Here is a 23,007-nt window from a genome sequence, read left to right on the forward strand (position 1 = left end):
CTTTATTGGTCAGTATAGATGAAACAGTGCTTAGGATGCTCTACCAAAGCATTTGAAAGGATTGGACAGGGCTGTGGAAAAAACTGAGCACATCCGGGACAAACGTTTGCAGAAAGTGTTGGTTTCAATGTGGGAAGCTGTAAAAGACAAGATTCATTAGAACTACAGAAAACCTCATGTTAATTAAATGCTTTTAGAATACTGATATAACAGTGTTCTCCTCTCAGAATTCTGAATCATGGACTTACATTCCTGAAGATGATCAGAAGCCTTGCTCCTCTTCTGGACACCAGCATTTTTTTTTTGACTTCTTGAAGAACAAACATGAAACAAAGCAAACTGACAAATGAGGATTCACAAAAGTGACAAGACAAACTATTAAACATTCAACTGTTTCACTAATTTATGGAACAGGGCACATAAAATGATTATTGTATAACATGATTCCTACCTTCCAGTTAACATAGAATTTCGGAGCGTTCATCCGAGCTGTAAAAGGGACAACATGCCTTTTCACCACCACAGGCTTCAGACCAAAAGTTCTCATTAATGTCTGGATGTCTGCTGAAGTGGGGAACGTGGCTAATGAAGAGTCCAAAAAGGAACCAAAACTGCTTTCTGCATTAACAGACACATTCTGAGTGCTGCTGATCTCAGAAGCCTTGCTCCTCTTCTGGACATCAGATACCAGACCAGCACGTTGGCTTTTTTTTTTTGACTTCTTGAAGAACAAACATTAAACAAAGCAAACTGACAAATGAGGATTCACAAAAGTGACAAGACAAACTATTAAATATTTAACTGTTTCACTGATTTATGGAACAGGGCACATAAAATGATTATTGTAAAACATGATTCCCACCTTTCAGTTAACAGATTTTCGGAGCGTTCATCCTAGCAGTAAAAGGGACAACGTGCCTTTTCACCACCACAGGCTTTAGACCAGTTGTAAATGACTGGATGTCTGCTGAAGTGGGGGACCTGGCTACTGAGGCGTCCAAACAGATACAACCATCACATGGAGAAACCGAACCTTCCATTCCAGGATGCTTTTCCACATTGAAGAAACCATAAATGGTACAGAACCAGTCAGAGGACAACCCAGAGTCTTTACCGGCTTCAAGCTCCTCACTTACAGCTCTGAACTGTGCCACCTGTGGCTTCTGGTTCTTTTCTCCAAGAAAGAGTGTCATACAGGTGAAATTCTGTTTGGCGTTAGTTGAAGCTATATCTTCCTTGCGTTCAGCAGCAGTGAACAGCAGATCTCCACTTTGTACAAGATCAGATTTTGTACCTCTGCTGCCATCCACGCCATCAAGCACCACAACGATTGTACACATGACGACATCTGGGTTAAAGTTCTCTTGTGCCTCCGTCATTATTGGAATATTTTTCCAGTCACTGTAGTCTCCAAGGGGTGAGTAGCATTAAATATGTTTGACGAGATGTGTGCCACTTCTGCAGTCACAAGAGGCCTTACAGTCTTCCAGTTCTGGGATATTGGCGTTTTGTCAGCAACAGATCTGAAGACGGCTTCTTGCACTGCCATTATTACTTCATTCACAGTGACCTGGCATATGGAGTCTGATAGGTCCACTGATGATCTTGTTGGAGACATAATTGTGAGACAAGGCAAGATCATTACATTTGTTCTCATATAAAACAAAACAGTTTCTAACATTTTAAATTCTAAATGTACTAAACTATTTTGGGGCGTATAACACATCAATCTGTTCTCTTTATTAGTTTAACCTCTTAAACTTTCTTAACCTACAGATTAATTTCTCAGATAAATCACATTTAACTTGTATTTCATATAGACCTTTTTTAAAATTTCCATAACAATGGATAATATGTGGGTCATTCCACCGAATGGGTGCCATTTGCATGTTGGAACTCTTCCAAATGAAACTTAATTTTGTATCTTTTCTTAAGTCTGGATCTAATAACACATATATTTAACTATTCAAAACATGTATTGGTCAATCTCAGACAGCTGTATTTTATTTTTTACAAGGTTTCTAACCTGAAGATGGTTACATTTTTCTCAGTCCTGTTACCAAAACTTGTGTGACATTTAAAAAGCCTGTTTAAAAGAATGCCATCTAATTTCTTTGATTTTCCCTCAAGAAAGTGTTTATTTTAAAGAAATTGTTGACTACATGTTCAAATAATTTATATTTATGACTAAAACATCACTATATATGCACACGTTATATTTTTGGAAAAGATGCAAAGCCATTTTTATCTTTTCAAGAAGACTCAAACCTGAAATTAATATTTTTTATATCATGTAATTTATTAAACAAATAGATAAATGATGGACCAAACATAATTGGAAAAAAAGTGGTTTATCTTTAATTTTTTTTTAAAGAATAATCAAGTAACAGGAATGAAGATTGGGTAACAGGAATGAACACTGAGTAACAGGGACATGTGCCATGTGTGTGTGTGAACTTCTCTGGCCTTTTCTAAGACATCTTCTCTAATCTGGCCCAGAGCTCTTTTTTAATTTCCATATTGCGACCTGTGACTGGCCTCAGGGGTGGGATAATACACAAAACATCCTCAAAAAAGTACCAAAGCACGTCTTCACATGCTGGCCAGAAAAACCTGTTGACCCCTATTTTGTGCATGCAACGGATCTCAACATGTGTTTCACTTGTATCTATGGTGATGCCTGGGTATAGGTCAATCTCGTACTTAACAACACATCATTTGCCAACAACTTCAGGACTTTTCCACTGAACTTCCATGGCTTCCTTGGGAGTCGTCTGATGACTGAATTTTAAATGCTTTGCATTAAAGCAGTCACAGGTCAGGTTTTGTTTGGCTGTGCACATGCAGCTGACATCCCTGTATGTCAGTTCTCCTCGGGCTATGGTCACTGCCTGATGCATCCTCATGGTGGATGGTGTGATGGAACTGCCCTCCACCACGATGTACACAATACAAGTATGGACATTGGTTTCATGATATTCTAAGTTAATAACCAAATGAAGACACATATGATTTATTGGTTGGATTTCCCGCCAAAAATACAGGAAGTGACATCACACCACTCTGGGGTAGGACTATAAAAGGCCTGATGTGAATTGTTTGGGAAGAGAGGTTTTTTTTCTGGTGGCAGAGCAGGTAATGCTAAAAGTAGCAAGTATCTTGATGATTGAACTGACAATTGATTTGAGTCTTTTGTGAACTATCACATTTAGTTTTTTTTGTATGTCTTAGTTTGTTTCCTTGCCTCTATATGGGGATTAAATAAACACCACTACTTCTTTGCACCCTACTTGAACCAGACCCTGTGCCTTGTCTGCCGGTCACTCACAGATGGAATTGGTGGAACATCATTGGGCATCTCCAAAACATTCTAAAATGTGGTTGTTGCTAGGTAACACCATTTTATTGACAACTGAAGTCTAGTTCTGCTTGACATTTCTGCCTTCAATGTTTGCAACACTATAGACAACATTTTCACATTCCAACAAATATACACACTTACCCTATAGCCTCCCTTACACATTTTCACATTCCAACAAATATACACACTTGCCCTATAGCCTCCCTTACACATTTTCACATTCCAACAAATATACACACTTACCCTATAGCCTCCCTTACACATTTTCACATTCCAACAAATATACACACTTGCCCTATAGCCTCCCTTACACATTTTCTTGGACACTTGATGCATTGTATAAACTGCACGTGGAAGTGGTTGGTTGTGGATGTCCAGCTTGTGCTGGTGATATCTGGGGACTGTGTGGAGGGGTGATGAGATGTTGTATATAAACTGCACCTGGAAGTGGTTGGTTGTGGATGTCCAGGTTGTGCTGGTGATATCTGGGGACTGTGTGGAGGGGTGATGTAGTGTTGTAGAGCATCTTTCCTGTCCTTGATGCTATGATATGTTTCCCTCCACTTTTTGCGTTGTCTGCGCTTTCCTCTATCACTTAGGTTATTGATTTGTTTCTTCCTGCCTGATTCTAGGTCTTCCCTGTATTTTTCTCGTTCCTTCTCTAAATATCTTTCTCTCCTCTCTGGGTCAGCATCACGTCGAGCACGATAGCGTCGCTGCTTTTCTGCAGCACTTAGTGGTGGACTGGCACCCTGTAAGTATGGCATCCATATTGTGAAACTGAATCTTAAATAATTTCATGTAAAACCTTTAAAAAGGCTAAATAGTATTACATAATGTATGTAATATTCACAATAATAAATCAATAAACCAGAGGCCTCTACTCACTCCTGTTACAGGCACTCAGTCCTGTTACTCTTTATATGAGTAACAGGACTGAAAGTAACAGGACTGAGTTTTTAGCATAGAATTAGCAAAAACATGAAATATAGCTACATCGTGGCTATAGTAATAGCATGAGGACAGTGAGCACATTCTAGTGATTTTCCCAAAATGTGTATTAAAGAATACACACTAAAGAATTAATTTAGGTAACAGGACATCACATTAAGATTGATCTCCTCAGTCATAGTTACAATATGATCAAATATACAGAAAAAGACAAGGAGAAAACTTACTTTTGGTCTTCCCATGACCTTCAAAAGATCCAACTGATGCAATTTCCTGTTGAACATGTGATGTGTGGAACTTTCCAAATTTTTCAGATGTGGTAATATGATATGGTAACAGAAATTGCCAACCTGTTTGGGAGCTGACTGCTTAGAGTCTTGTAGAGTCTTCTGAGCAATTGGTGCCCCAGTGGCAGATGGTGTGATGACTAGATGACGCCTCATTTTCTTTTCTATGTCTATGACAAATTCCCATTTACATTTATCAGACACATTCTGTCAAAGCTTATATGGGGTAATAAAAATGACTAGTAAAAACCATCAGGTGCGGTTAGTGCTGAAGCACCTGCCAATTGATGACCGCAGTGCCCTTTTCAACTTAAGTAATAACATTTTCTTGCTCGAGGAATACATAGAAATTGAATGTGCCAGCATCTCGTGGTCATCTTTTGATGGAGTTCAATTATGTTCGTTAGCATTATGGTTAACCAAGATGTTAAAGCTCCACCTTACAGTTCATAGGTTTGTTCTAGACCTGACGTTTCACTTTGGAAAGCAACCTATTTTGCGACCATTGAAAAATTAATGTGAGTAACTTAAGCCAACATCATCTCCGATACCACATTTAGCGTTAGTTAGGTTACTTGCGGTACTCTCGTTACTGTAACCGTTCGTGAACACACCGCCTTTCCCGTTAGCTCGAGATAGCTAAAATACCGTACACACCACCAAATGCATATACATATACGTTGCACAGAAAATTGCTTGGTGGGTATTTAAAACTATCCAGTAATAGCATCAAAAGTATATGTTTTCAGTCTTAGTAGCAAGCTTTTAAAGAGGACTGGGTAAGCTAATTTTATATAATGTTCCATTGTACTTTTCAAATGCAGGGAAATCTAGATTATTTAGACATAAGAACAAAGTATAACATTTATCATGCATGACATATGTCTATATTTAGCTCTGTGCATTGTGAAAATGCAGGTTTCCACAATCACCATTTCTGTTCATCAAGATCGCCAAGTTAGCTAGCTATTATTAAGGTGTAAGTCAACCGAAAGTAACAGTCTCTAATTGGGAAGAAATGTTTTCAAAGCCCTCATGAATTAATGTTATTAATGTATTCATTAACTTAAATAAGCTAGCTAATTTAGAAGAACTATGGTTAATAAATAAAACTGCCTATGGTAAACCGCTTCACTGAGCCAATCATGGAACTCCGAATCTGATTTCTGCCTCTATAATTAAGGTTTAGGAAATTTAGGAAATTCTTTAAAAAGATCATACCTCTAGTGTAGGAGATAGTGTCCTCTGGAGGTTTCGGGTCTCTTTTGTGAGTAAAGTACCGTAGGAGATGCTGTCGTCTCGCGATTTCGGGTCTCTGTGAGTAAAGTTCCGAAAGCCACGAGCCTTTATATACCTGTCGGCTACTTCCTCTGTGACGTCATCATATAAATACGGTCCGTGCGCGCAGACTGTCTGCATTTGAGTAATATCACGTCAAGCGGATAGTTGGGGACCCGAGCGATATACACTGCTCAAAAAAATAAAGGGAGCACTCAAATAACACATCCTAGATCTGAATGAATGAAATATTCTCATTGAATACTTTGTTCTGTACAAAGTTGAATGTGCTGACAACAAAAATCACACAAAAATCATCAATGGAAATCAAATTTATTAACCAGTGGAGGCCTGGATTTGGAGCCACACACAAAATTAAAGTGGAAAAACACACTACAGGCTAATCCAACTTTGATGTAATGTCCTTAAAACAAGTCAAAATGAGGCTCAGTATTGTGTGGCCTCCACGTGCCTGTATGACCTCCCTACAACGCCTGGGCATGCTCCTGATGAGGTGGTGGATGGTCTCCTGAGGGATCTCCTCCCAGACCTGGACTAAAGCATACGCCAACTCCTGGACAGTCTGTGGTGCAACGTGACGTTGGTGGATGGAGCGAGACATGATGTCCCAGATGTGCTCAATCGGATTCAGGTCTGGGGAACGGGCAGGCCAGTTCATAGCTTCAATGCCTTCATCTTGCAGGAACTGCTGACACACTCCAGCCACATGAGGTCTAGCATTGTCCTGCATTAGGAGGAACCCAGGGCCAACCGCACCAGCATATGGTCTCACAAGTGGTCTGAGGATCTCATCTCTGTACCTAATGGCAGTCAGGGTACCTCTGGTGAGCACATGGAGGGCTGTGCGGCCCTCCAAAGAAATGCCTCCCCACACCATTACTGACCCACTGCCAAACCAGTCATGCTGAAGGATGTTGCAGGCAGCAGATTGCTCTCCACGGCGTCTCCAGACTCTGTCACGTCTGTCACATGTGCTCAGTGTGAACCTGCTTTCATCTGTGAAGAGCACAAGGCGCCAATGGCGAATTTGCCAATCCTGGTGTTCTCTGGCAAACGCCAAGTATCCTGCACGGTGTTGGGCTGTGAGCACAACCCCCATCTGTGGACGTCGGGCCCTCATACCATCCTCTTGGAGTCTGTTTCTAACCGTTTGTGCAGACATATGCACATTTGTGGCCTGCTGGAGGTCATTTTGCAGGGCTCTGGCAGTGCTCCTCCTGTTCCTTCTTGCACAAAGGCGGAGGTAGCGGTCCTGCTGCTGGGTTGTTGCCCTCCTACGGCCTCCTTCACGTCTCCTGGTGTACTGGCCTGTCTCCTGGTAGCGCCTCTGGACACTATGCTGACAGACACAGCAAACCTTCTTGCCACAGCTCGCATTGATGTGCCATCCTGGATGAGCTGCACTACCTGAGCCACTTGTGTGGGTCGTAGAGTCCGTTTGATGCTACCACGAGTGTGAAAGGACCACCAACATTCAAAAGTGACCAAAACATCAGCCAGAAAGCATAGGTACTGAGAAGTGGTCTGTGGTCCCCACCTGCAGAACCACTCCTTTATAGGGGGGGTCTTGCTAATTGCCTCTCATTTCTACCTGTTGTCTATTCCATTTGCACAACAGCAGGTGAAATTGATTCACAATCAGTGTTGCTTCCTAACTGAACAGGTTGGTTTCACGGAAGTGTGGTTGACTTGGAGTTATATTGTGTTGTTTAAGTGTTCCCTTTATTTTTTTGAGCAGTGTATTTCCATCAGGGCACAATCACAAGCAGAGAAGCTCATTAAGGCTCTAAGGGTTGACACTGGTTTGCTGGATCTCGTCTATCTCAGCCTTTATGATTTTCTCTTCAGCTCTTGAGGATCACTACAGTGTTCCCGCACTTTTTATGTACGCAAACTTGAGAGCTATTTAAGCAATAGAACACGAGAGGGAGTGTGTTAGCGCGAATAACATCACGGCTGTGATTTGGTCGTAGGCACGAGGCAAAGGTGCCGTAGATCAACTCACTTTTATACAACAGTTTTTTTACAAAATAAATGAAGAAAACAAATCCAAGAACCTCAAGACATTCATAATGAATATGCTTTAATACGGACTGTGCCTTCCGCCAAAAAATAGTTCCACAACAAGTGAACGGAACAGTTCCCTGGTCTACCTAAAAAATAAAATAATTATTTAGCTTAGGCTTTTCAACTGTTCCCAAATTGACCTTAAATTAATTTTGTAAGAGCCAGGCCGTGAAGCACTTTGTAGCCCATTTTGTTTGTCGAATTGTATTTTGCTCATTTCGAGCAAGTTCTAGCACGTTCAGTTGTGCTGCTGTCATTGCAGTTGACCGAATCGATTTTGTGGTAATTGTAGGTTTAGAATTTGATGTAAGTGTGGAGCCACACTCTTTTTCTGAGTCTGTCCAAACTGGCTGCAGGTCAAACATTATGTTAAAGGCATCCGTTTGATTAATTTTTGCAGGTTGTTTAAGCACACATACAAAAATGTCTTGTGTGTATATGCCGTTGCTTGGCAACGTGTCCGCAGAATGATACAGTGATTTAGTGTGAGAATGCCATGCTGTTCTAACAAATATCAGCACGGTTAGAACCAGAGTTGTATAGTAACGAAGTAGAACTACTTCACTACTGTACTTAAGTACTAAAATACTGTATCTGTACTTTACTGGAGTGTTATTTTTTTCTCCTACTTCCACTTTTACTTCACTACATATTTTCCATCAGTTTAATACTTTTACTCCGATACATTTTTTACGTGCTGTATAAGTTACTCGTTACAATTATAAACGTTAGCTGGCGCTGTCACTGGGTCAAGCGATCAGGCTGTCTTATGAGAAAACTGCACATGCTCCGGTCGTGTCTCGTTTACTCTGCTGCTGTCTTCACTGAACACTTGAGCTTCGTAATCTAGGTTCACTTGACACGTCGTGACTGCCGAAGGGTCCGCGCGCAAAAATGATGCAATCATGGTGGCTCCGCCCATGCGCGTAATGTTAATTTGACAATGTCTTCTCCGCCTGTCTGTATACTTTTCACTTCCCGCTGACGTAACATTTTCGGCGCACGGATCCTCGCGCCGGTCGCGTCAAGTTTTATTTATTTATTTATTTATTATTATTATTTTTATTTAAACGTATCAAAATTCTCAAAGATAACATACGATATCCAAAACATTATATATCTACAGATAAACATATCACCCTTAGTGATATACATTTTCTATAACATGTACCTTGGTATATTAATTAGTACAATAATTATCCCTTATGGTCACATAAATTGTTACAATACACATTAGATAAAGGATCATAACAGATACTTCAAAAAGAACAACAAAATGTCTACAATAAGTTGCATGACATAACTTAGAGACCAAAAAACAACAACAACAAAGACATAACAAAAAAAAGAGAATAAAAGAGGGCATTTTGTATAAATAACAAACTGAGTGGGTTAAATTAAGCAAGAGAGGGTGCGTGCGAAAGTGGAACTCACACACATGTACTACACTTTGAAGGTCCATTTTCAATATCTTCCAGCACCTTCAGCTTAATTTACATATTTATACAAATACACATGTATTTGATATTACTCCAAATAATTAGCTTTTTATCTCATTAAAAGAGATGGTACCGTGTTTGGTAACAGCAGAAGAGCAGCATAAGTGCTGCATAATAAGATTGTTGGCGTTTTAATGTACATATATTGGCACCTTCCACACCTTCAACATCGAGCGATCGTGGCAGTGAGAGTGAGGAAGGAGACCACCCTGGCCCTACCTTGGGTATATAGAAAGGCGCTATATAAGTTGAACATTCATTCATTCATAAATATAACGCACAGAAGACACAGTTAGGTTAGATATCTTAGCTAACTCACCTAATTATGTATGCGCTGCAGCAGCAGTTCAGTTCAGCGAGTGGAAGGAAGCGTCTTCAGCACAGCACACACGGTCACAGATACGAGGCTGAAGTTGGTTACTTATTCGCAGTTTGAGATTCGTTTGGTTACTTATTCGCAGCTCCGTATTCGGCAGCTGAAGTTGGTTACTTATTCAAAAAGGGTATGTTCACGATGCGTGTTTGCTGCGCACTTTGTTTAAAAGCGATAGATTAAACGTTACATTAAACGAGCGTAGGAGCAGACATTTAAGGGGTTATTGTTTCCCATACTGATTTTGTGAATGTAAAAAATTAAAATATAATGAAAGCATTTCATTTGTAAAATGGTTTCTATTTCAAGTCGTTTCAATTGTATGCAGTTTGTACATGATGATTGAATTCGTCAACATTTCTAACGTAAGGAAACATATTATTAGATTTGAAAACTAAAAACACAGAAATGCTGTTCTAGAACACAGATAATCGGAAGAAGAAATATCAGCACACAACATGGCATATTGAGCAGTGGGCAGATAGGTGAACGCATTTTAAAGGGGCAGTTTCAGAGGATTATTGAAAGCCTTATTGATGGTAGGCCAGAGAAATAACAAATGCATCATGAAGAACAGGTCACTCCCTAAGAGAGGAACCGGATTTTAGCCTGATCCAACATCATTTTATACCTTAAATCTAACTGGAAACACGGCATATTGAGTAGTTAAGTGCACAGAGAGCGCACTGAAATGGTTCAGAGGGGCAATTTGAGGTGTGCTGTATGCCTATAAGGCGTCGGGCCAGACAAATAACACATGCATCATACATAACTAGTTCCTATATGTATGAGCAACCTGATTTTGGCCTGGCCCAGAATCATTTTATGCCTCAAATCTAACTGGAAACATGGCATATTGAGTAGTTAAGTCCACAGGTGAAATGGATCAGAGGGGCAAGTTCAGAGGCCTGCTGTATGCCTGTAATGTCTTGGGCCAGGCAAAACTCAATTGAATCATATATAACTAGTTCCTATATGTAAGAGAAACCTGTTTTTGGCCTGGCCCAGAATTATTTTATGCCTCAAATCTAACTGGAAACACGGCATATTGAGTAAAGCGCACAGGTGAAATAGTTCAGAGGGGCAATTTCAGAGGCCTGCTGTATGCCTGTAATGTCTTGGGCCAGGCAAAGCTCAATTGTATCATACACAAATAGTTCCTATATGTGTGAGGAACCTGGTTTTGGCCTGGCCCAGAATCATTTTATGTGTCAAATCTAACTGGAAACATGGCATATTGAGTAAAGTGCATAGGTGAAATGGGTCAGAGGGCCAAGTTCAGAGGCCTGATGTATGCCTGTAATGTCTTGGGCCAGGCAAAACTCAATTGTATCATACATAACTAGTTCCCATATGTATGAGGAACCTGGTTTTGGCCTGGCCCAGAATCATTTTATGTGTCAAATCTAACTGGAAACGTGACATATTGAGTAGTTAAGCACACAGGTGAAATGGGTCAGAGGGGCAATTTCAGAGGCCTGCTGTATGCCTGTAATGTCTTGGGCCAGGCAAAACTCAATTGTATCATATACAAATAGTTCCTATATGTGTGAGGAACCTGGTTTTGGCCTGGCCCAGAATCATTTTATGTGTCAAATCTAACTGGAAACATGACATGACTAGTGGGCCAGTCTGTCAGGAACTCCCGGGCCACTTTTTCTCCCCAGTCCGCCCCTGGTAGCCTATAACTCCTTCTCCTACTTTTTGGTCTTTTTACTGTTTTAATTGTAGGCCTATATTGATTTACTAATTGCAAAATATATGCAACAAGGCCTGCAGACAGTGGAGGGTAAACAGAAGTTAACTGAAGGACATCACTGTATATAGTTAATATTGGATATGAATTTTATCAGTTGGCTGCGTGACTTTTTTCCATTGAAAACTCACTGTTGTCTGTGACAAATAAAAGTCAAATTTCATTCAACATGTGCTTGTAATTTTTTTATAATGAAGTGTTCCACGTGCGCTAAAAAGTGCCCCCCAAAATGTCTGTGCACGCCACTGGGTAAGGGCATTTATTGAGGGTAAACTCAGGGCTGTAGGCTCACCCTTAGAATCGGACGGACGGATTTTACGTCCAAAATACACCTCGTTTTCTCAGCTAAATTAAGGTCAATGTGTACTTCTACATCAAACCTACGACGTAGCGGGACATAGGTTATCTGTTTTTTTTTGTGTACAGTTGTGCCAAATGATCTTAGAGTTTGGAGAATGTAATTTCGGTTTCAAGAAATGAGCCAAAACCAATCGAGAAAAACTGTAATACGAAGCATTAAGTGTTTCTGAAGGGTGTAAAATGACAGATCTGGCAACCCCTGACTCGCAGTCCCAGCATGCACCTGCGTGCCGTAGTGCACGTACTGGGTCTGTTGTGCTAAAGGAGCTGAACCAGCTGGCGTGTGTGCATTCAAACATCAGTGTCTTGATATTCCAGTACAGGATTCATCTTTAGTAAGTGCTGTGGTCAGATCAGACACATTATTGTTTGCTTCTAATAATAACAGTTAGCTAAGAAGATCCCTTTGAGTTTAATGAGCTAGCTTAACTAGCTAGCTGGTACAGAGCTGTATAGATACAAGTAGTCTTAGCTTAAAAAGCTGCAAGTATTCGCAGCTGGTTGTGTTATTATTTATCCGACTGTTTTCACATAAACGTGTCTTGGAGACGTATATTAAATCTCGTTTTGTCCCTTGTGCTTTAACTAGGTAGCTAGCCAGTTGGCACTATCGATTACACAATTTTGCAGCTCAGACATCACTAACCATGGAGGGTATGTTGACCTGAACATGAATATTCACAATTTTATATCCATATTATTATGCTTTATCATTTATGCACAGTTAAATGTTCTCTTGAGGAACCTACAACTATATTTCTTGATGTTTTCAGGGTGCCACTTGTCCTGTTCGTTTTATGGCTGCAAGCGGACCTACACCAACTCAGAAAGCCTGAACAGTCACGTCAAGGATCATCATAAGATCCCTGCACAGTCCCTTCCTGGTACGCTGTTCTGTATTTGACAACCTATTATGATATTAAACATTTTTGTGTTTGGAGGCAATCAAATTGAAGTCTTTGTGTAGCTTATTGAGTAAAGGTCCAATGCAAGAAGCAATTTTCACTGCATATCTAAGATGTCGTGGCATGGTTGCAGTACGGATCAGCAGCAGTGTGCTTTGACTACTGGGTGTTGTGTGAAGATTGGTGGTCATTCTCATGCGTAAACCCCTTGTCTCCCAGGCAAAGTCTTCCTGTGCTCCACAATAGGATGTGATGGTTCATTTTCCAACATGCAGCAGCTCATGGATCACATGAGGCATCACCACAAGCCAAATTATTTTTTCCTGTGAGTCAGTCCCGTTACATTTGAGGTCAATAAAATTAGCTGGCACGTTTGACGGTGCTGTCAGGTCGTATTTGCTATTACGGTTTCGTAGTTGTTGCTCTAATCCTATTGGTCAGCTGAATGTGCTGACACTCCTTTGATCTCCTGCAGGTGTGAGAGCTGTAAGGCTAAGCTACGCTCCTACCGCACGCTCCTGAAACACCTGCAGACTTGTGCCAAAGTGGCCAAAACCAAGGCCATAAAGACAGAAGCTGGGCTGGCTGCTGACACGGACTCTGGTGTCCCGCTCGCCGCTCTGGAGCTGGAACCCTCCGGGCCCCTCTTGGCCACAGACGAGTCCCAGCAGATGGAATCTGAGCCCTCGCTGCCTTTAATCTCAGCGATCCAGCCCAGCCAGAAAGCTCCAGCCAGCGGTGTTCTGACCCAGCCCACAGCCATGGGCCTTCCTGCCGAGGTTGTTGCTGCAAATGCTCAGCGTGTGGCTGGTCAGGCGGACGCAGCCTTCAGCCCCTTCCCACCCAGACTGTCTCCTGTGCCCCCAGCATCTCTTCCAGAGACAGCCCAGCTGGACCAGCAGCCGCCGCCGGCCCAGTGGTCCCCCAGGATCGGCCCCCCCTGCCTGCCGTCCTCCCCACCCCACACCCCTCCAGGGTCAAACGCCGTGTGGAGGAAGAACCAAGGTGAATGACCAACGTGAGGCGGCGTAGCCAAAAGAGAACGGGCTTAAAGCAAGTGCCATAATACGTAATGCACCTTCGAGCACTTTAGTGTATTTTCCCAGAGTTCACTTCAACCTGTCACCTGCCTCTCAACAGGGTCCTGTGAGAGTAAAACCATTAAGTCCCGAGAGGGAAACTGTCGTTTTTTTTGAGTGATGTGTTTTGTCATGTCGCACTGTCCTGCCAGACCTACCCGCGTCCCTTTTGCACAGATGGACCTCTTCTCCAGCCAATCAGGCTTTAAGTAGAGAGGAAGTCCAGGTGAGGCACACAGAACTCCACACACACACACACACTGCTAGAGGGAAAAGAAACGAAATAATCCCTCAAATCTGCTTTAGATGCTGCTGCTCCCCCCTCTAACTGGGCTTACTGTTTCTCTTGGTGTGCTTTACTACTCGAACCGTGTGGCTATGTGAGTCAATCCACTCCCATTCAACCCCAGATGTATACGTCCAGGCGAGGGCTGCACTAATAACGTCAGATGGCAGAGAGCGTTGCCCGTAGTGCTGTTCTTGCCTCCTGCACCGTTTCCCCCTCTGCGCTCAGCTCCTCAGCACCGGGAGGTGTTCCCTGCTGCCTACACGGCCTTGGCTCTGGTTCTGGGCCCGGTGGCCTTGCATCGAGCTGCTCACTCTGCTTGCGCATCCCAGAACGTGTTTTCTCATTTCCATCCGTCCTAACTGCGTTTATGTTTTCGTGTTTGTTCTGCGTTTGCCGTGCGAAGGGTCTGGTCTGGAATGTGAATCTCGAGGCGCTTGTACTGCGGACACAGATCAAGCCTGGTCCTGGAAAACAAAGTATCGGAGCTGATCCCAACACCAGTATCACTACTGATGGAGATACTGGAACTAAAGTACTGTCATTGCCATTAATATTGCTAATGCATTTGTGGGCTAATTACCTAACCTGAGCGTTGTTTTAGATGTAGAAATATATAACACGTTGTTTATCAGTGTATATCAAATATCCAGTGATTTATAAGAGAAATATTGGTATTAGTATCACCAATTATTATTATTGGGACATATTTTATTATAAAGGAAGTTTGTAGAAAATACAACACATTTATAATCCAGTATTAGGCTTAATCTGTGTTCCAAAACCTTTGCCATTTGTGGTGGATTATATTGAGGCTTGATTTGTCTTTGTCATAATCAACACGAACTTGTCTGATCCGATTCTCTTCTCTTTTTTTAGCAGCAAGATATGTCATTCTGCTTGTTTGAGTAATATTTTAGATATTTTTAATTGAGTGACTGACTACCACCATCACTGAAGTCTCCCCATGAACTTCTCAGGCCAATCCTTCAGCAGCCGCATTCTATGGGAACACACCAGGGGGCGATACAGCTGCCTGCAGTGTGGCCACTGCACCCCTGATCGGAAAGAGATGACCTCACACATTGAGGGCCAGCACAAAAGCCCAGGGGGCAAAGCAAACAATGATACAGGTATGATTGCTTCAGATAGTAATTGACTATGCAGCTCATCATGTAAGTGAGGCTTTGTCAATTTCTTTGGGTTTCTTGGCTTGGAGGAAAATATCTTATCTGATGAGGATGTCTGATATGTTAAATCAAGTAGGAAGAATACAATTAGGGTCCCGGTATAGCTGTTTCAGTTTTACTGCAGAGCAGTTTCCTTTCTTATTTTCCTGTGTAACACGCAATCTTTCATTATTTTTCAGATGCAGTGGTTGGTTCACCTTCTGCCCTGATTAAAAGCTCATCAGATTCGGAGAACTTGAATTACACACAGCTTTAACTTTGGTGAGACCGTAAACGTTGGGGACAGATAAATAAATGCTGGAGCTCACATGGTCGGAAGCCCAGGATGACAGTGGACATTGTTGAAGATATTGGATGAGAAAGTGATATGTATTATGATTATACTACATTATGTGTATTTTTTTTTAGATGTTCATGCAGAAAAGTAATGCCTTAAACAGGAAAGTTGTTTTGAGTAGTTAACATTTTGAAAAAGAGGAAGAACTGTACATATATTGTTTATTATTTAATTGTCATAACAGGTAATGGGAATGTTAAGTGTCTGTTTTAGAGTATTGTGCATTATTAGAAGCAATATACACTCACCCATGTGTATTGAATATCTCTGTGATTCACGATGAGTATTGTGTTGTGATTATATATTCATAGGAAGAGTGGAGTTCCCACTCAAAATATATGATGTGTGTTATTTTCTAAGTAGTAATCCTGATTTCTAACTAGATATAAATAATGAGGCATAGATACTTGTACAGTTTCATTTCCTTTCATGTGCAGTGTGTTACTTGTTTTACATTCACTAATATCCAGTACAAAATGTTTTGTCTTGGTTGTGTATGAATAATGCATACAAAAGAATCAGTCTGGACCTTATTTTGATATTAAAATGTTTTAATGGAGTGTACACTTAATTACTTCACCTACATTTACTGTCAACATATATTTTTAAAATTACAAGAAACCAAAAGATGTATACCGCACACATAAGAGATGGGACTAACAGACATTAGCATACACAAACGGGCAACTGCATTCACTTCAGACGTCGAGACAACCGGCGCGTGGATGAAACTGTCTCGACTTTTCTTTTGAATTTCCGTAAGTGCTTCTTCCATTTTTGAAGGAGAGTTTCGCCGTCGCCGACTTCACACTGTCTCAGTGTCACAAACGAGGATGCGGGTTCAGACTTCAGCGCTCCTGTAAATAAAACTACCAGAGACCTGGCAACTATGGAGAACATGGTAATGAGACCCTACCGTCGCTGTCAGGCTATCTGACCCGGGCTAGAGTAACCCGCATGAGCCGAAACAGAAGCACACACACGTACGGACAGCCAGGCCTGTGTCCAGGATGCTAACAGCTAGCCGTTAACATCTCTCAGTGTGGATTAAAAGAGCAGGACGTGTAAATACAGTAAATAAGTTTGATGTCGGGACCTTCGCTTCGCTCACGAACGTCTTTCTAACCACTTTCCCGCGGCGGCCTCGAACTCGTCGGTAGTCTGTGGCTCCAGCTAGCGAGTGAAAGTGTTGAGAAATGTGTTTTAATTTCACACGGAGAGCGAGTCGGTGTTACGAGCACGACGTGTCGGCCAGAACCGAACCGCTGTGTCCAGTCTGCGTGAAACATGTTCTGGACCTGTATCTTCGTCTGCTGGCGTGGCCTGCAAATCTCTACCTGGCTGCGAGTCCTAACAGCAGCACAGCTAGCTGAGTGATCCCAGCCACACCTGCTCTTTGTCTCAATGTGGATTTAATGTGTGTGGGACATATTTGTACATAACTATTCGAGCTGTGCATTATTACTGAAAGAGTGCGTTTCATGGCTTAAAACGCCCATATGAACTCACCTGTTATTAGAGATTACCCTGCTGAATGAAGAATGGGTTGTGCTTTCTTCTAGCCATGGAAATATTAGAACTTACTCAACATTGGTGAGGGACATATTAACCACTAAGCCAATAATTGAAGCCCTATTGGCTTTTTTTGTGTTTTTTCGTAGAAACTGAATCAGCCAAAAGTAGTCACCGAAGGTTGTGTCAATAACCCGAGGTCATTTTTTAACACCACTTACATTTCATCTATCATCAAATTTCAATTGCAACCCAGAAACATCTCCACCCTTGTTTCTAAGCATCTGGTCTGTGAAATGTATAATCTTTGACACTGTGTCACCACGATTTTGTGTGTGTTGTTGAATGAAGTCTAATCTCAGTTTTAGCACTATACGCAGCACACATTTGGGCCTCTCCTGCTGTAACGTACCTGACTCAAATAACTGGGGAGTCATGTGAGACTGTGCATGTGTAAGGGTCCTGAACAAATGTGGGGGTCTCGTGTCCTGGGCAGAGGTGGGGAGGTTCACCTGCTTCGTCTTCCTTGCTGTGGCAGTGCACGGTGCAGGTGAAGCTGGAGCTAGGACACAGGGCCCAGCTGCGGAAGAAGGCCACCACCGAGGGCTTCACACACGACTGGATGGTGTTCGTACGAGGCCCCGAGACGTGCGACATCCAGCACTTTGTGGAGAGGGTCGTCTTCAGGTTACACGACAGCTTCCCCAAACCCAAGAGAGGCACGTGTGCATTTTGCACGACTGTACCTGAGACACTGTAGCATTGTACTTGGTAAAGGCTTAAATTGTTGTAGTTGCTGTGAGTGAATAGGTATTTACAGTTCATTAATTGTGATGCGTAGTAACTCTGCTATTGCCACAGGCAACAATCAAATCCATTTGCATGCCATGTGTCTTGATTTTTACATTTGTGATCATTGAACTTGTTCATTATAGACATGCTGTGCCAACCGTTATAAATGGCAGCGATCGGTACAACGTCACAGAGTTGATTGCTTTTGTGGTTTGTTTTCCATTAGTTCATATGTTTGTTCTCGCTGTGTAGTGTGTAAGGAGCCTCCGTATAAGGTGGAAGAATCGGGTTACGCTGGTTTCCTGATGCCCATCGAGGTTTACTTCAAGAACAAGGTGAGAGCCCTCAAACGTGCATCACGTCTGGGTGGGTTCTGTTGCCATGGTGAGTCTTCCATGTTGTGGTCCATGATATTTTCTACAAGAACAGCTGAAACGGTAACCTACCCTGACATAGCTCGTCCAGGTGGGTGGAGAAACCTTTGCTGCTGATGTTATTTGTGTCTGTCTGACGCAGGGAAAAACAGAAAGATTAGACATGTTGCAACTTGGTGAAGGTGAAAGGTCGCACAGTTTTTGTTTTTCACTGAGAAGTGGTGTTTGCGATCAGCGATATTAGACTCATTCAACAAAATGATATCGGAGGCAATGGAACATATTAATGGAGTTTTTAGTTTATGCTGCTGGCCAGGTAAGAATTGAGAAAATGGTAGGAAGAAATGTACTTTGAATTGTATGTCACGTTGTATTGTATGTTGTGTTGTATGTTGTAATAGCTTGAGTTAGTGTTCGTGTTATCTTTTTGAATGTTGACTTTTCAAAATCTCTTGCTGTGAGACCCATGCCTTGGAGATTTGCCAGGTACAGAGATAGAAAAAAACGTGTGTTTCTGAACTTTAAGGCTGAGAGAATTTTGAAACTTGCAATTTGTAACAGGTGGCAAACAGGTGTTTTCTGATCTCGTTCTTTGACAGGAGGAGCCTAAGAAAGTTTGCTTTAATTACGACCTCTTCTTGAACTTGGAAGGCAACCCCCCGGTCAATCACCTGCGCTGTGAAAAGCTCACATTTAACAACCCCACGCACGAGTTTCGCCGCAAACTGCTGAAAGCTGGCGGGGTGAGTTGGGACGATTCCGTCGCTAGCAGCCCGTCGCTAGCATTCTTAGCCAAGTACAGATAACCTGAATGTTTAACTCCTTCTTCTTTGGCTGGTTTATCTTCTCACAGGTGATGGTAATACCCGAGGGAGCAGAGATGATGCCAAAACCAGGTGCGGATTATCCCATGCTGCCCACTATTCCATTGTCTGCCTTCTCTGACCCCAAAAAGATCAAATCCTCCCATGGAATAAAGGTTAGCAAACTGTATTTAAAACCTCTTACTGTACAGTCACAGTACAGGTTGTTCCACTGAGGTTATTTGCTTGTTTATACAGTACATGTATCAGAACGCTGCTGCTGTCTCTACACCTCCAGGAACCAAATAAGGATGGAGCAGGCGGAAGCAGCAAAGGCCCAAAGCCCCATAAACCAGCCAAAGAACACCGGGAGCGCTCTCGCAAGGACTCGGAGAGCAAGGTCACATCCAGAGAGAGTGACCGCGAGGGGGGCAAACCGCCCCGGGAGCTGACCACCTCCTCTTCCTCCTCCTCTTCCTCCTCCTCGAGGAAGGCTATGGACATGCGGGGGAAGGACGAGGGGAAAGCCGTACCCAAAGCGGCCTTCAAAGAGCCCAAGCTCACTCTGCGGGAGTCCAGGCTGGACGGCACTTCCCCCAAAGGCGGAGGATCGACAGCGGGCGGAGGGGGCGGTGGAGGGGGGCAAGTTGAGGCGCGGGCTTTAAGCAAACGCCCCCCTACCACCACAGAGTCACCCAAACTGAGCACCAAGAAGCAGAAGAGGTTGGGCTCCATGCTGTAGAATTAGGCTGTGCAATGCAGACGGATTAATCACACCTTTCAGGGGTGGGTTTCCCGAAACGTTCGTAGCGCTAAGTACTTCGTAACCTTGTAAGAAACGTACGAGGTTAAGAAGTACTTAGCGCTACGAACGTTTCGGGAAACCCACCCCAGAACATCGTTTCCTCTTACATCATAGTGTGTTGCCATATGTTCAGCCTTTTTCGATTTATACAGCGTCAAAGTTTCCCAAAAACTAACTTGTATAAATGAATTGTAAAATGTAATTAATTAATTAAAAAATTAACTGTAAAATGTAATCATAGATGAAATAACGTTTATCTGTGGTACCGTTGAACCGCTAGCACGAAGGGATCCTCCGGTGGTTTCAGCGGTGCTTCTCCCCGTATCTCGTCGACGACCCCCTCCGCCTTCCCAGAGAAGAAAGTGTCCAAAGACAAGAGCCACTGGGCCAAGATGAGGCCCGAAGTGCCGGAGGTGAAGAGACGGGCCGAGTCGGACGAGTCCAATTCGGAAGATGAAGCTTCGTCCAAGTCTGAGGTGAAGGGAGCCGCTAACTTCTCCGCCGCGTTCTCTCTGCCATGTTCTCTCTGCCACGTTCACTCCGCCATCTGTGTTTGTTTTCTTGGGTGTGGAGAGTCGTATTTGTCAGTCCACCGTTTGTGCCCTTTGTATAAGGGGTCAGGGGCTGTGGGAGTCAGCACTGCTGGCCTGCATCTGGAACCCCGCGCAAGGGAACAAACCTGTGTGGACTGGTTGCGGAGGCCTTTGCTTCCAGCGATTTACTGTGTGACCGTGTGTTTCCTGAAGCAGTCAGCCCAGTCCAGCCCCTCCAGTTCCAGCTCCAGCTCCAGTTCGGACTCGGACTTTGAGCCTTCTCAGAAGCAAGGCCAAGGTAGGAGCATTTATGGGTGATGGCGGTTTGAAGCTCTCCTCCCCTCGAGTGTCTCTTCATTGTTTCACCATGGGTAGAAGAATCTGGACTGTACTAAAAATATAGATTTCTTGGTCCACAGGGATACTTTTATCCCTACCTCCCAGCACGGCCATATCAGTGTCTTGATTTCTTGGTTATGTGTGTTAGAATGTGGGAGAGAATAAACAAGGACCGGAATTGTAGATCCCTGTGGACTGGATTTAATAAACACTGGCGTAACGCTTAAGTTTAGCCACACCAAGTGCTTACTGTGTGTAGTGTGTGCGCATTATCACGTGTGGGCCATGTTCAACCATGTGTGAATATCTAAGAGGGGAAGCTCTCTGTGCAGGGCCCTTACGCTCCATGGTGGAAGACATGCGTTCTGAGGGCTCCGACGATGACAGCAGCTCAGAGGTGGAGACTCCTATGAAGACCACTCCCCCTAACCAGGATTCTCGGTACATACCTTGGCAACTCAGCTGTAGATACTGAATCTAATGTCCAGCGAGCCTGCTTGAGTTCTGTTATTGTAAGAAGAGTTCTTGTTGCTGAGATTGTAATGTTTAGATGGAGCCTGCATGGTTTAAGTGGTAGAGATGGTCCCTGCATATGCTACAATATGTATTTGAGCCTCTAACAAATGAGAAACTATTTGATGTGCCACGGGCGTCCAAACTGATCACACATGTTGCAGATGAGTGTCATGTTAACCTTTTGATGTGTTTGGACATTGACATGATTGAGCAAATGTAAATAAGTTTGGTGAAACCAGTTCGTCAGAAATGTCACGTGAAGGGTTTAGAAGTGTCCAAACACACTTAAATAATTTGCTAATTGTGTAAAATCACAATACGTTGGACAGTTTTTGCTGCATCCTAGCAACGTAATCACAGTGTGTTACCTTAATCAGTTTACTGTTTGTTTATCATGCATAATGTTCCTACAGTGACCAAGACTGGTTACCTCGTTTTCTTTTCTTATTTCTGTCATTCATCTCTGCTCAGTCTTGGCCCAGTCCACCTTGCCCGCTTGTCTAATTGCACCGTTGGAAGCGTAAACAGGTGTTGTTCCCCCCCCAGCTTGAGCATGGACAGTGAGAGTGATGATGCGGAAGAGCCCCGCCCCTCCAGCCAGGAACCCCCCTCCCCTCCTCCCAAACTCAGCACCGTGAACCTTAAGGTACGGTTCACTTTCACAGCGCCGAGAACTGGCCGCTGGACAGAAGCTTTAAAAACCGTTATCGAGGTTTTCGTTGCATTGCACGTGTAACTAGTATGCGCCTAATTAATGCTTAAAGTCAACAAAGCCATTTGATGATTTCAGCAGAAGGTGCTGCTAGTTACAGGTGTGGAGGAGAAACTGCAAGAGTGTTTGGGATAATGGAGGGCTCTTTGTTTTGGTTTGTAGATGTTGGAGAAGAAAAGCCCAGACTCCTGCACCAGAGACAAGACGCACAAGAGGGGGGACGACAAGGTAGGAAGGGTAAATAAACCGAACGCCACCTCACCTACATCAATTGCCCAAATGTTCACCTTGCAGACTTCCACCGCTGTAGGCCTTCTAGAGGCTGCGGTGTGGGTGTCCGCGCTTTGATGCTGACATTGCAGTGAGACTCGTGTGCTTTCAGGCCTACACAGAGGAGCTGGTTGACCTCCACCGCAGGCTGATGGCTCTGAGAGAGAGGAATATTTTACAGCAGGTCAGAACACTGAACCTTCACAGACGGGGGGGGGGGGGGGGGGGGGGGGTGTGCACTGCTCCAAATGTGGATTCTTGATGAATGTCACTTTTAATGTGGCAACTCTTCTGTTTTGGTTTCAGATCGTAAATCTGATTGAAAAGACAGGCCATTTTAATGTCACCAACACCACATTTGACTTTGACCTATTCTCCTTGGACGAATCGACTGTGCGTAAACTTCAGAGCTACCTGGAGGCCACGTCCACATGACAAAAGGAAGCTTCTTATCCACTCTCCTCATTTACAGAGACAGCAGCCTCCAGACAAAGGGACAGGTATTGAAGCAGCATACGAATGCACAAAGGAAAGAAAAAAAAAAAAGAAGACAACTTAATACTGTAACCGATACTGAACAAGAGGACCGTGGGACTTTGAA

The 23,007-nt window shown here is 43.1% G+C and overlaps 2 protein-coding genes and 1 long non-coding RNA gene across 14 annotated transcripts; 2 read left to right on the forward strand and 1 right to left on the reverse strand.

Moving 5' to 3' along the window:
* LOC143478079 (uncharacterized) lies at positions 1–4,562 on the reverse strand. The gene is made up of 5 exons (XR_013121692.1): positions 4,540–4,562; positions 863–1,604; positions 452–721; positions 249–310; positions 1–137 (listed from the first exon to the last, which is right to left on the reverse strand). It is a non-coding gene; the product is annotated as an uncharacterized LOC143478079 (long non-coding RNA).
* Positions 4,563–12,133: 7,571 nt separating this feature from the next.
* On the forward strand, positions 12,134–16,321 carry znf414 (zinc finger protein 414). Of its 4 annotated transcripts, XR_013121756.1 has the most exons (9): positions 12,134–12,288; positions 12,543–12,607; positions 12,727–12,837; positions 13,078–13,183; positions 13,334–13,863; positions 14,090–14,163; positions 14,630–14,758; positions 15,204–15,356; positions 15,593–16,321. XR_013121756.1 is itself a non-coding variant. In XM_076977465.1 (7 exons), exons 2-7 carry the CDS (start codon positions 12,601–12,603, stop codon positions 15,667–15,669), a joined length of 984 nt encoding a protein of 327 aa, XP_076833580.1. In that variant the 5' UTR covers positions 12,134–12,288; positions 12,543–12,600; the 3' UTR covers positions 15,670–16,321. The 4 variants fall into 4 exon arrangements, 2 of the variants coding, with proteins under 2 accessions (XP_076833580.1, XP_076833581.1); XR_013121757.1 differs by lacking the exon at positions 14,630–14,758; XM_076977465.1 differs by lacking the exons at positions 14,090–14,163; positions 14,630–14,758.
* Positions 16,322–16,457: 136 nt separating this feature from the next.
* Positions 16,458–23,007, forward strand: mllt1b (MLLT1 super elongation complex subunit b). Of its 9 annotated transcripts, none has more exons than XM_076977463.1 (13): positions 16,458–16,508; positions 17,801–17,981; positions 18,307–18,389; positions 19,028–19,171; positions 19,282–19,407; positions 19,530–19,954; positions 20,317–20,512; positions 20,783–20,867; positions 21,241–21,349; positions 21,896–22,070; positions 22,299–22,373; positions 22,519–22,590; positions 22,713–23,007. In XM_076977463.1, the coding sequence occupies exons 2-13, from the start codon at positions 17,885–17,887 to the stop codon at positions 22,839–22,841; spliced, it is 1,716 nt and encodes a 571-aa protein (XP_076833578.1). In that variant the 5' UTR covers positions 16,458–16,508; positions 17,801–17,884; the 3' UTR covers positions 22,842–23,007. The 9 variants fall into 9 exon arrangements, with proteins under 9 accessions (XP_076833578.1, XP_076833571.1, XP_076833573.1 ...); XM_076977456.1 differs by lacking the exon at positions 16,458–16,508 and adding an exon at positions 16,512–16,651; XM_076977458.1 differs by lacking the exon at positions 16,458–16,508 and adding an exon at positions 16,512–16,651 and having other exon boundaries at positions 22,299–22,364.

The sequence above is a fragment of the Brachyhypopomus gauderio genome, chromosome 16 (genome assembly GCF_052324685.1).
Source record: "Brachyhypopomus gauderio isolate BG-103 chromosome 16, BGAUD_0.2, whole genome shotgun sequence".
Taxonomy (NCBI): Eukaryota; Metazoa; Chordata; class Actinopteri; order Gymnotiformes; family Hypopomidae; genus Brachyhypopomus; species Brachyhypopomus gauderio.